This window comes from Podarcis bocagei (assembly GCF_964188305.1).
Source record: "Podarcis bocagei genome assembly, chromosome: 17".
Classification (NCBI taxonomy): Eukaryota; Metazoa; Chordata; class Lepidosauria; order Squamata; family Lacertidae; genus Podarcis; species Podarcis bocagei.
In genome coordinates this window covers 20007481-20020996 of record NC_138143.1, presented here as the reverse complement: position 1 = coordinate 20020996, position 13516 = coordinate 20007481, and the positions used below count along the sequence as shown (strand labels likewise).

At 42.2% G+C, this 13516-nt stretch overlaps 1 protein-coding gene across 1 annotated transcript; it reads left to right on the top strand.

The window, feature by feature from the left end:
* Nucleotides 1–2334: 2334 nt before the first annotated feature.
* Nucleotides 2335–12319, top strand: LOC308576983 (thioredoxin-like). Its single transcript, XM_081177117.1, has 5 exons — nt 2335–2431; nt 4168–4268; nt 10074–10133; nt 11883–11948; nt 12193–12319. The coding sequence occupies exons 1-5, from the start codon at nt 2389–2391 to the stop codon at nt 12253–12255; spliced, it is 333 nt and encodes a 110-aa protein (XP_081033243.1). The 5' UTR covers nt 2335–2388; the 3' UTR covers nt 12256–12319.
* Nucleotides 12320–13516: the final 1197 nt, after the last annotated feature.

The following is a 13516-nucleotide window of genomic DNA, read 5'->3' as shown; positions in this document are numbered from 1 at the left end:
CCCAAAAACCAAAAAAAAACAACAACAACCAGAAGGTTTTCTTTTGGGAATTATATATAAATTGTATAGAAATTTATTTATGTATGCTACTACTGCAGCAAGAATGTTACTTGCCCCACAATGGATAGAAGAAGAAGTCCCAGTAAAGGAAGAATGGATACAAAAATTTATGGACTATGCAGAAATGGCGAAACTTACCGGAAGAATAAGAAATCAAGATAACAAACTTTTAACAAAAGAATGGAAATGGTTTATTGAATGTTTATAGATAAACTGCAAACAGATAAAAACATTAGCAGGATTATTGTAATAACCTGCAGTTTTATAAGAGTATATATTTATAGTAGATAACTAAATGAGCATGTTAAGTGAATTGGATGTGCAGAAGATATTAAAAAATAAATTTAAGGAACCGCAGAAAGAGGGGGAAGAAAGTCAAATTCTGAAATGATAAATGGATTGTAAAACGAATGAAATATATAAATTTGAAAAGTATAAACAAACAAACAAATAAATAAATAACATATTATGAAAGAGTACCAAAGTCTGCCCCGATAGTTGGGAAGGGGAATTACTTGAAATTGGGCGAAGGAAGAGGCTCTCTGCTTGTTGTTTTTTTAACTTTTATTTTGCTTTAAACAGGTACATATAAATATAGACAACCAAAATTACAAAGGAAAATTCCTTAATAATAATGAAAAAACTACAAAAAACCACAAAAAATATCGAAGTACATGACACAGAACATAAGCAACTATGGGAAATATAAAAGAAAAGAAAAAAGAAAAATAGGGGGGGGGGAGAGAAAAAGAAAAAGGAAGATGGGCCAAAGCAGGAAAGCTCATCTATTGTACACTTCCTTCAAGCTCACAACAGATAATTATTCTTATCAATTATCTCTATCTGCATTCCAAAGGAATCCCTCATCTTGGTATCAGGGAACATTTCTCTATGCGGTATCATTCTAAACATAGCCAGATCTTTCTTGTTGAGCCCTTGTCCCTGAAATAATTATTTAAACATTCCCATTCTTCTTTCACCAGTTTTTTTTAGGTTTATCTCTTATTACATCTGTCAGCTTTGCGAGCTCCAAGTACTCGCACAATTTGACTACCCATTCCTCTTCAGTGGGTGTATTTTTATCTACTCTCTACTTGTATTAAGGTTCGTCTGCCTAATTTCACACAAACAGGAAAAAGTGCCAAGTTATGAGGGAATTTCTGAAACGGAAAATCGGAGCCTCAGCAAGCCACCTGCACACGATAGACACTGCAACCTAGCAAACACCACGTGGAAACTCTGTACGTCATGAGGCAAGTATAACATTTGGACCTCGTTTCCTATAAAGCCGTAACTGTTGATGGAGTCAAGAATCTGTAAGGATTAAGAACAAGGCCTCAACAACCTAAACCTCAGCAAATCTCTCCCCACAAAATGTGTTCAATTCAACAGGGCTTTTAACCCCAGAGTGAGTGCAACCAGTGCCAGATTTACGTATAAGCTAAACAAGCTATAGCTTAGGGGCCCACTCTCTTGCCCCACCCCCGGAAAAAATGAAAGAAAAAATACCTGGATGTACATTTCTAAAATATAAGATAAAAAACAAAAAATAACACCTACATATAGCAGCAGTGTTTTGTGTTGTGTAGGCTCCTATGGTGTAAGTCATGGGTCCCGCCTGCTAGCCTGCTCCCTAAAATATCACTGGTTTGCTCATTTCTATATATAGGGAGTCTACATTCTGCATGGACTAGTTGCATGGCAACATGGGCAAATGGCTTTAGATACCTATTGGGTCCCTAAATAGCCATATAGCATATATTCAACACAAAAAACAGCAACAATTTGTTGTTGACAAAGGACAGCTGTACATATACAGTGGTACCTCGGGTTACATACGCTTCAGGTTACATAGGCTTCAGGTTACAGACTCCGCTAACCCAGAAATATTCCTCAGGTTAAGAACTTTGCTTCAGGATGAGAACAGAAATCGTGCTCTGGCGGCACGGTGGCAGCAGGAGGCCCCATTAGTGGTGCTTTAGATTAAGAACAGTTTCAGGTTAAGAACGGATCTCCGGAATGATTTAAGTACTTAACCTGAGGTACCACTGTAAAGGACCCCATTACCTTCAGTAGCTTAGGGCCTCATCAAACCGAAATCCGGCCCTGAATGCAACCCGCTCCAGACCCTCCCCAGGGACAGCTAGGAGCCCCTCCATGAAAGCCAACATCTTGCTTGGCCATCAGAAGTAATTGTATAGCTGAATATTGAGAGGGTTTGAGCTGGCACGCTTTATGTCATAAAAGCATCCTGGCAACCTGATCTGACTTTGAATCACTTGCTGATGATAAAAATTGTGGGGGAGAAAATAGCTTGAAGAGGACGTAATGGAGGAATCTGCGGTGCTACCGAATATACACAATCGGGCAAGTGTTTGAATTCATGCTACTATAGAATTAGCTTGACGTTTCATTGAAAGCCATTTCTGGAAGAAATTCAGCCAGAGCTGGCCAAATCTGCAGAAATTGATGAATAAGCATTTCCCCCCTCTCACTCCCCCACCCTCACCCCCTTTCTGGACACGGTGATGGGTGAAACAGAATTATGCATTTTAGCCATTTGCAAAGATGCTCATGATGTCAGATTGCTCAGTGCCTTGTAAACTGCTGAACCTAGGGTTGCCATACGCCTGGAATTTCCCTGACATATCCGGAATACTGCAGCTGCAAGCAGTGTCCGGACAAAAATCGCCGAAACATCAGGAAAAATCCAGGCGTATGGCAGCCCATGTCTTCTTTGCAATTTTGAAGAGAGAAAAAAATACACTGTCCAAATTTTCACTTTTTGAAATATGGCAGCCCTAGCTGAGCCTGTATCTTTAGAACTCAACAGGCAATCATAGCCATGTCTTCTCAAAAGCAAATCCCCCTTGAGTTCCGTGAAGCTTCCTGCGAGAAAAGTGGCTATAGGTTGCAGTCCTGATTCTTAGTCACTTAGCACGTCATCATAAGCAAGAGGTAAGTTTTTAAGAAAAGAAAAGAAAGAAAGAAAAGAATCACAATTTATCATTTTAAAACATACTGGGTCTTGCTTTTGGTCCAATCATGATGGAGCAGTTTTGCAGAAAACTCAACTCCGGTTTTGGGTGAACTTTCTCCTGTATTGGGGCAACTTGGCAAAACAGTTCTCTTCATCTGTGTTCTTTGATGTGGCATCTAATTCTTCTTTCTCTTTGACCATGGGTATTGGCCTAGGTTACATCCGGACAAACCTGTTTTTTGAGCATTCATTCTGATTCACTGGCATAATATTTGTGAGGAAGTTAGATGACACCATCTAATTGCTGAGCATTCATTTTGATTTGCTGTTGAGGTGGTTATACAAAGTTACCCCACACTTTTCAGCACATTTCCCCCTCACTTTCTTTCACTTTCTTTATCAGGAAAAGTCTAATCTTTGGGTGAAGCAGTTGCACAAGGGCACTAAATCAGCTGTAGTTGCACAGCCTGAGTTTGCCGATGTGTGATTTAATCCTGACCCAAAATAGCCCCTTATCTATGATCCAGAGCTGACTCAGTCTTTACAAAGAAGGAAGTGATTATCGTATAGTCTTGGTTCAAAGAACAGTAAACAAAATAAAAAGTTGTACAATAGAAAATATCTGTGATAAAAGGCATAGTTTGGGGGTGGTAAAAAATCATCCTCTTAAGGAACACGGAGATCAAATATCTGGGTGTATTTGTAACTCCTGCTATTTTAGAGGAAGGGAACCATTTTCAGTTAAAGAGGTCATGAGGAACATTTGGGGGGACTGAATGCCAGTGGAGAGGGGGCCCACCGACAAAAATGTGCAGCTGGTTATTTAAAGTCAGAAGTTTCCACACAAAAACACCCTTTCCATCTACACAGGCAAATAAGGAGAATTATCTCAGTTCAGGTTCACATCCCAGCCAGGCTAAAATCACCTGAGGAGGTCGTAGAGTGGGACCAGTCAGGGGGAAGGGGTAACCTGGTGAAGGGGTATGGCCCTGGGGAGAGTCCTGAGGGCCAGATAAGAGAGCCCTAGAGGGTTACGGTCAGTCCCTGGTCCAGAGGTTCCCCCCTTCTTGTGCTATGTGACTGGCTCATCTGCTGACTGCCTGTGCCCTCGCTTTCCAAACAGAAAGAATTCAACGATCTACTAAAGAATGCAGGACCCAAACTGGTGGTTGTCGACTTTTCAGCAAAATGGTGTGGGCCTTGCAAAATGATCCGTCCTTTGGTTCACGTAAGTAAGTCTCGTGTTGCCGTTACGGACCTTCCGCGGTACAAGGAGAAAATGTGGTTCCATTGCTGTCCTGATTTTGCTTTGCAACTGGGCCGAGTCTCCCTTGGGATCGTTGAAGGCTGTCTTGCACCAGCTCACATCTGTCTAACTTGGTGCCTAAGTTCTTTCACATCACCTCTTACCTGTTTCATTTTAACACTGGAGATGACAGGGATTGAATCTGGAATCTTCTTCTACCACTGAGCTACAGTCCTTTGCTATCTTCTATACCTCAACATGCTTCCCATGTTGTCTCCATGTTGCTTCCTTCAAACCTCTGCTCAGAACACACCTTTCCTAGTCTTTGGCTTATCTCTGAATCCTAGTCTTTGGCTTATCTCTGAATCCTCAGCCCCAAACAAAAAAAGAATTAGTTCCTCATATTCATCCCTTGCCTCAACCTCTTATCATTCCATCTATTGTTTCATTCTCCTCACCTCTCAGACTTTACACTGTGAGCTTCTTGGGAGAGAGATTTCACCAGAACCTGCCATTGTGTTTATTTAAATCCTGCCATCAAGTCGATGTTCTTTCTTTGTTTCTGCAAATATATTATAAAAGGTTCCCACTCTTTTTCAAAGTCACTGGTGTCCTTTTCTTGTAGCCTGTCCATCAGTTTTGCCAGTTCTGAATAATTCATCAATTTCTCTTGCCATTGTTCTTTTGTTGGAATTTCTCCAGTCTTCCAGTTTTGTGCTATCAGAATTCTCACCGTCGTAGTAGCATACATAATGTCCTCTTCTCTTTCAGCAGATCTTGACCTAAAATACCTAACAGGAAGGCTTCTGGTTGTTTAACAAATGTTATTTTCAACATTTTCTTCAATTCATTGTATATCATTTGTTATTGCTTACTCTTTTAAGCAGAGGACTACCTTGGCACCAGGAACACCTCTCGGTGGGTGATGGGATACCTACAGGCACTCGAGGGATAATAACGAAGTCAGAAATATAGGCATCTGATATTGTGAAGCAGCCAAATTGCAGTTTAGGTGGAGAGCAAGTTGCTAATGTGTCTTCCCGGGAAAGTTCCAGAGATTGCAACAAAGGGCTTTTAGCAAAGCACTTAAAAAGTGAAGAGAGATATGGTGTTTGCTTGTTAATGAATCAAAGTCAAAGGTCCTTGGGTGATTCTGCTGAATGATTTAAAAGGCAGCTTCTAGAGAAGCATGTTCAGTACGTCAGCCAAATGTTGCTGCACATCTTCCTGGCCAAAATTGTCAGTTAAAGGATACAAACAGTGCCGGCTCACTCCATAGATCCCCAAGTCATTAAAAAGGCCGCCAAAACCCTCTTTAAACACAGACTCCCCAGGTGTCCCTATTTTCCAGGGACAGTCCCAGATTTACAGAAGCCATCCCAGTTTCTGATTTGACCCCAGAATGTCCTGCATTTCCTTAAGATGTCCCTATTTTCATCGGAGAAATGTTGGAGGATATGGTAGGATGTCCTGATTTTCTTTGGAGGAAATGATTGAGGGTATGGAGTTATCTGACCCCCGAGCCATCTCAACGCAGCCCTGTATAGGTTTTTTCTTTAATGCTTAATGTTTTATTATGTTTTTATATATGTTGGAAGCCACCCAGAGTGGCTGGGGCAACCCAGTCAGATGGGCAGGGTATAAACATATGAGAGAGTGGATAACTCACTGCTGGAAGTGAAGCTACAGGGAACCAGGCAGAGGGCCATCTTGGTAGTGGCACCCTCCTTGTGGAATGCCCTCCCCTCAGATGTCAAGGAGATAAAGAACACAACTTTTAGAAGACATCTGAAGGCAGCCCTGTTTCAGGAAGTTTCTGTTTGACATCTTATTATGTTTTTATATGTGCTGCTAGAAGCTGCCCAGAGTGGCTGAGACAAGCCAACCAGATGGACAAAGTATAATAATAATAATAATAATAATAATAATAATAATAATAATAATACAGTAGGACATCTCTTTTTTCATCCCAGAAATGTTGGTGGGCATGTAAACACCAACAATACAAGTCTAGTGTAAAGCACATGTTATCTCTGACGTAGAGCTGCCACTTTACAGCGATATCTTTGTGTTGAGATATTTTGCTTCCCCCACCCGCCCACCCCTTACAATATAGGATCCCTTACACCCATGTTGTGGGAACATCATGTTCTGATGTTTCCCCCAACCCACCAGAGCAAATTTAGGGGGCATGAGGGGCACACAAAGGAATGAAAGGGAAGGAGTCGAGTCGCCTGCAACAGCACAGTTGAATTCTGCCATTTGTTTTTTGTTTCAGTACCTTCTGCACTATTAAAAGCCACGGGAGCCCTGATCTCTTTTGCAAGATTCTGACACAAAGAGATATTCCAGAACTTATCACTTTGCCCTTGAGCCAGTGAGAGAGAGGGATCAAAAACCATCTTAGTCAACTTCCACTCACAAGGTCATGTGGTGGTGGAATGTCAGCTGCGCTCGGGAAAGATAATTTCATTATAGAAGAACCTACAAATGATGCCTGTCCCCTCCATGTGAAGAATTACGAATTGTCTGCCTCTTGTTTTCACTCATGCTCACTGTTTGGCTCACGTGTCTGTCTCCCTGTAAGTGCCATCCCATCCGTTCTCATTTGTTGCTTGGCAATGGTCTTAATCAAGCAAACACTAATAATGAAGGGTTTGAATTAAAATCTGTTTCCGTAAAAAAAAATGTGAACGGCAAGACTTCATCTGTTTCAGACCTCATAACTTCACAGTATATGAAGTTGTCACCAGATGCATAGGATAAAAGTACTTCTGTGGTGTAGATTAAAAGAGGTGGTAGGTAATGCAAGGGTAACACATATTCCAGATATGTGGGACTACTTCCTGGGCAAAGGAACCTGCAGCTCTTTTGATGTTCCTGGGCTCCTACTTCCATCAGTCCTTGCCACCATAGTCAGTGGATGGGAGTTGTTGTTATTGAGTCTCCAGCCTGGGCTCAACTTATGAGCTCTCTAGGGTGCTCTTGAACCCTGAACTCTTGCCTTGCATTACCCTACTTTGCTTCTTTGCTTTGTTCTGCTTGCTCAAAGTGGAACTTTTGCGTTCAGTTCAGAAACCCTCTACTGCCAAGGCTGTCCGTCGTGTACAACTGGGAAATGTGGACTAGGGCTTTGGGTGGCCAGGTGAAGAAGAGGACAAGGCTTCTGGACCTTTAGTAGATGTATAGATTTGAAGGAGGTTCAGAAGATGTAGGTGAAGGCTGAAGTGGTAATTGTAGGGCTTTGTTTGAGAGCAGAGGTTTTCAAGTTGTATTCTGAGGAACTCGCATTCACCGGAAAGCTCATGCCAAAATGAAACTCTTACCGGTAAAGCTGTCACAAGATTCTTTGTTCTATTCGCCTGAAAGGCTCCCCGGATGCAGTCCAGTCAAAGTTAGTCACTCCTGACTTAAGCCTTGTTGAAGTCAGTGTGGCTTGCCTTCAAGTAAATATAGCTAGGATTGGGCTGAATCTGATTCATGTCCCCAACCATAAAACCCAAGGACCTTTCCAATGAAAGCCATGAAGAGTCTTGTGGCATTCCAAAGAAATGAATTCCAAAGCAAGTGTTGTCATTAAGAAGTTCATTTGAAATCAATTTACTCCTTCCAAGTAAACATGACTAAGAATGAGCTGTGTCCCATTCCACTCAGCAGCTCTTGATACCATCAGCCAGATACCCCCAGCCATGGTATTCTTCTGGAGGGTACCATTTTCCAATTAGACTTAGTTGGGAATAATTTTCTGGATGGTGTCTATTGAGTGAATAGCCCTGTGAAAAAAGGAGATCACTGAGATTTACAGAGGCAGAAGACCTGGCTCGTTCCAAAATCAATTTCTGGTTAGCTAATTAGGAACATTGAGCCACTTGGGCTTCAAGTGATAGCACTGGATCAAGGAGTGTCCCCAGACAATTAACTTGCCTCTTCAGGATGAGCGCAACTCTATCCTAAAAAAGGTCATTGCCCAATTCCCACATATGAACTCTGGTCCACCAACAGCACCTCCATCTTCTCAGGAATCAGCTTGTTTTGACACATCACCACCTCCAGACAAAGGTCCAGAATCTGTCCAGCCATGCCTGGTTCAGATGATGTAGAGACAGAGCAGAAAGTTATCAGTCTGTCGACAATGCTGAGCCCCAAACTCTCAGATGACTCAACCTAGGGGCTTCATGTAGATGCCAACTTTCTTGGGCACATGAAACTAACCATAATTACCTTGAATTTCTGCTTCACCTGCAAGAAAGAAGGGCATTTTCACTGGCCAGGTTTAATTTAAATCCATCAAACCTCCTTTGGGGAAGGTTCTCAGGCAGGGTGGAAGGAGAAAGAACTTGCCCATGTGAAGACCACCTGGTGGAAACTCTCAAACATATGGTTCTCAATTGTAAACTATATGCTGATCTCCACCAGCAATTTCTAGATCAACTCTGCATCCCAAAATGTAAACCAGAGTCAGAGGTCATACATTTTCTATTACTGGGGAATGACCAGGAGCTCACCAAGTTTAGTGGCTAAATATCTCTATTTGGTTTTTTTGTCATCGAAATGCACTGCAGACCTCTGATCTCCCTGGAGACCAACAGATGTGACGATAGACTGCCCTGCCTCCTTCCTTTTAGCAAATGTTTTGTGCCACTGGGGAAGTAGTAATTCTGTGCTGATTTGTTTTGGATGTTGTATGTGATGCCAATAAAAGGTTTGATGATGATGATGTAGATGCCAACCAGCATAGCGGACAAGAGGGAACCACGTGGGGACCCCATAGCACAACTGCCAGGAAGCTGAGCAGAAGCCCCTCAGTGCCATTTTCTGCAAGCAGTCCTGCACGTAGGAGTGCAACCACTGTGCCTCTGAGTCTCCACCTGCAGAGCCTCTTCAGAAAGATACCATGGCTGATGGTCTCAAGCGCAGCTGAGTGTGCACTTCCCTAGGTTCTCTTATGATACACCCTCAACCAGAGTGACTAAGGCTGTTTAAGTGCCAAACGGAGGCCTTTAGCCAGGCTGAAACGGGTGGAGATCAGAGGTGGGAAACCAGATACGGTAGGGAGTGTGCCTTCAAGGGGGCAAACTCCCTCAGCTGCCCTAGGATTATTCGTGTGGCCATTCCAGGGGGGCTCTCTGTCACTGCTAATCAGAAAGCCCCCCTTGCCAAGGAACCTTAAGCTCCCAGTTGTCCCATACCTGTCCTCCACCTGATGTCACAAAGGTCCAGCCTCAGTTGATTCAGATGGTATTGAGATAGAGCGGAGTGTAATCATCCTGTTGACCATACTGAGCTCTGAGCTCCTGGTGTCACATCTGACATCAGGTGTGAGGTTCTTGGAGGTGTCAGTTTGTACTGTAGGCTGATGCGTTTGGACAGCAGCGGGGAAAGAGAGGATTGTCCCAGCTTCCTAGACTGTCCTTCTTGTGCTGATCTGTGCTGATATCCCTTCGGTGTTAGCCTGATACTCTTAGGGTTACTTGCTCCCCACTTCCCTTCCTTCTTCATGCCTTCCTCTCGAGAGAGACGTATTTTGGACCTCTCTTCTCTCAAGAAGCTAGAGCAAGCAAGTCTTGTTGCTTCTCCACTCCGTCAGATAGAATTAGGGATCTCTCCTATAAAACATGTCACGTTCCCCAGCTCTGGCCTAGATATATATATGAAAAAGATATCAATGTGCAATTATCTCTCAAACTGAAGGGCTTTTGAGCCAAAAAAAGAATGTAGTCGTGTTTTCAGGCCAGAACATTTGTCTGTGTCTGCTAACTAATAGATTTGTTTAATTTTGTTCTGTAGGAGTTGGCTGTTCGGTACGAAAATGTGCTATTCTGCATTGTTGATGTGGACTTGGCAGAGGTAAGCTACCAAAACCAGATGACGTCGAGAATTTCTGTTAGAGTGTAACTACAAAGCAAGACTTTCTAGATCAAGCCAGGGGTTCATTTAGTCTGGTATTGTTTTCAACAGGAGCCTTTAAAACAGGGGTGGGTAACCTTTTTCTGCAATAAAGGCTCCCCTCTGGCAGGGGGTATGTAATCATTTTCATAATTAAAACTCCCAACACAACAACTATGTGACTTTTTATTTTTTACTGATAGATGACAGCTTTATACCCCTAGTTATCAATAGACCACGTACACTTAGAAACTCATCTGTAAAGAACAGGCAGGAAAATTAAACAAATAAGACTAGGGAGCAAAAAGCCAACCTTAATTATTTTGCTCTCTCTCTCTCTCTTCTTTAAGCATGTATGGAGAAGCGTAAATGCAGTTTTGAAATCTCTGAGCAGGAATAAAGTTACAATTGTCCATCTATATAGCCTAGCATTGTATCTCAGACTCAGAAAGATTCCAAACTGCCTATTTCCACCGATGTGCAGGCTTTCAGCAGCTATTCACATAATCCCTCCGAAAAAAAGTGTGCATTCATAGATAATATCAAGTCTGGTTTGGCCCTGGGGCAGGAATTTGTTTCTCTCTCTCTTATACAGTGGTGCCTTGGTTTAAGAACAGCTTAGTTTATGAACAACTTGGATTAAGAACGCTGCAAACCCGGAAGTAGGTGTTTTGGTTTGTGAACTTTGCCTTGGAATAAGAACATGTTCCGCTTCCTGTTGAGTGTGTTCCATTTGTAAATTGAGTTTCCCGCTAATCAGAGGCTTCCAGTTGAGTCTGTCAGCTGTTGAGTCCCGAGCATTCACACAACACAGAGGTGATATTTGGAGCTTTTGTCTTTGCTATTTTTTTGCGTTTTTGTTTGTGTGGCTTTTTTCATTTTTTTGACAGTGACTTGTTCATCATTTTATGGACTGACTTGTGACTGTGGCTCGTTTTTGTGGACTGTGGCTTGTGACTTCGTTTTTGTGTCTTGTTTTTGTGACTGTGTGGAACCCAGTTCAGCTACTAGTTGATTGTGTGACTGCAGAAATTGATAAAAGCCCCCCATCCAAACAATGACTATCATCAGTGCATATAAGAAAATAATAATAATTATAATTTTAATCATCTATAATACTGTCTTATTTATTTTATAGTCCAGTACATTGAATATTGCCTTCATTTTATGGATCAATGGTCTCGTTAGATAGTGAAATTCATGTTAAATTGCTGTTTTAGGGGTTGTTTGTCATTGTCTGGTACGGATTAATCCATTTTCCATTACTTTCCATGAGAAAGCACACCTTGGTTTAAGAACACTTTGGTTTAATAACAGACTTCCGGAACAGATTAAGTTCGTAAACTGAGGTACCACTGTACTTTGTAAAGTGCAGCGCATATAATAACAGTGGATGAGGGTGATAGTTGAGAGAAAACGATGCTGGGAAGAGTACCAGCCGGGGGAACCAAATGGCATCAAACAGTATCTGAACAATTCAAATGTTTAGCAAGAATAGTTCCTGTTTCGTTTAGGCAATCTGCTCAGATGCAATACTTCCAAATGGAGTATCAAAATTTAGGAAATGTGTGGTGCAGCACTGATAGATATGGTATAAAACACCATACTTTGCTTTCTCCGGCATTCTCGTTAGAGATACTTACAGAATGTCTAGCATATTTTAATTAGTTCCTTGACCATATGGCATATTGTTCAACCTCTCATCCCCAGGATGTGGCTGACCTTTGCAATATCGTCGCCATGCCAACATTCCAGTTCTACATGAAAGGAGAAAAGGTATTTGTGGCCTAGAAACACGGTTTAGTGCTCTAAATTCTGGCTTGGGCTGCCCCTAATCTGCCAGATTCTGCCCTGGAATGAGCCATTCTGGGAAGGGGGCTACCAAAGAAATCCAGTCACGAGTCACCTAATCTCTGACCGGGAGGAGATGGGTAGCAAATCCCTATGGGACCCGTTGATTCTCCCAAATTCCTGGAGCTTTGATTGCTTTCATTTATTTATTTCTTTATTTTGGTCCTAGATTTTTGAAATCACTGGAGCTCGTCCCAAAAAACTAGAAGAGAAGATTAAAGAGCTGATGTGATCCTTGGAGAAAACTCCCATGTTATCAACATATATGCCAGTAGAATAAAATACCCAAGGGCCCATGGTCGTGTGCTATAGGTGCCCTCTTTCAGTGCAGCTACGTGGAACAGCAAATGGCCATGGAAAGCAAATATTTAGGATCACATGTGGTGGAAGGACAGCTTTGACGCCTTTGTCGTTCGGTTACTGCATAAAACAGGACTGCAACTGGGTGCCTTCCTGCCCTGTCTGGGTATTGGTGGTGGGATGACAATGAGTGGTCAGAGGGAAAAGAGGGTGTTAGAATTCCTGCTCCATGATTGCAGTCATGGGATTGTTGTCTATCACATGACGGTGTATGTTTTGACTCCACAGAGTGGGAAGTGACAGAGACAAGATGTTTGTGTTACTGTGTTCCGTGAAGTGGGACTATTGTCCTTTGCTCTTTTCCTCTTTGCTGTCTGATGCTAGAGAGAGAAGGAGCCATGTTGCAGTGCTCCATGTGTGTTTATATGTAAATAAAGTAGATTAGCCAAAATGCTGAGTTGCTGAGGTCTGTCACACGCATGGTGCGCAAACTCTCCGGATCCCTAAGTGTGCTGGTGTCGGTTGGCATTGGTCGCTGTGATGTTCGGGCAGAAGAAAGCTCCTGAAGCTCCCGAATGATAGACCAGGAGGGAGGGAACATGCCAGTCAGGCCTACTCAAGTATAGGCTGAACTCCTGACAGAGGGAACATGCTGGGAAGAGGTGGTGTCAGAAACTGAAAGGGTTACAGGGCTCAGTGAGCAGGTGGCACAGGACTTCGTGGCTGCCATGACGACCAACACGTCACTAACCCAACGCTTGTGGCAGGACACACCCTGGACATCCTTGTTTTTCTCTCTCTTTTTAAAAGTTTTTATTTATACTTTTCAAATGTATACATTCCATTAATTTTACAATCATTTTAACATTTCAAAGTTTGACTTCCTGCCCCCCTTTCTGCAGTTCCTTAAATTCATTTTTTAAGATCTTCTGTGTATCCAAATTCATTTAATCTGCTCATTTAATTATCTACTTTAAATATATACTCTTATGAAACTGCAGGTTATTACATTAACCCTACTAATATTTTTATCTGTTTGCAATTTATCTGTAAATATTCAATAAACCATTTCCATTCGTTTATAAAAAGTTTGTTATCTTAATTTCTTATTCTTCCAGGAAGCTTTGCCATTTCTGCATACAGTGGTACCTCAGGTTAAGTACTTAATTCGTTCCGGAGGTCTGTTCTTAACC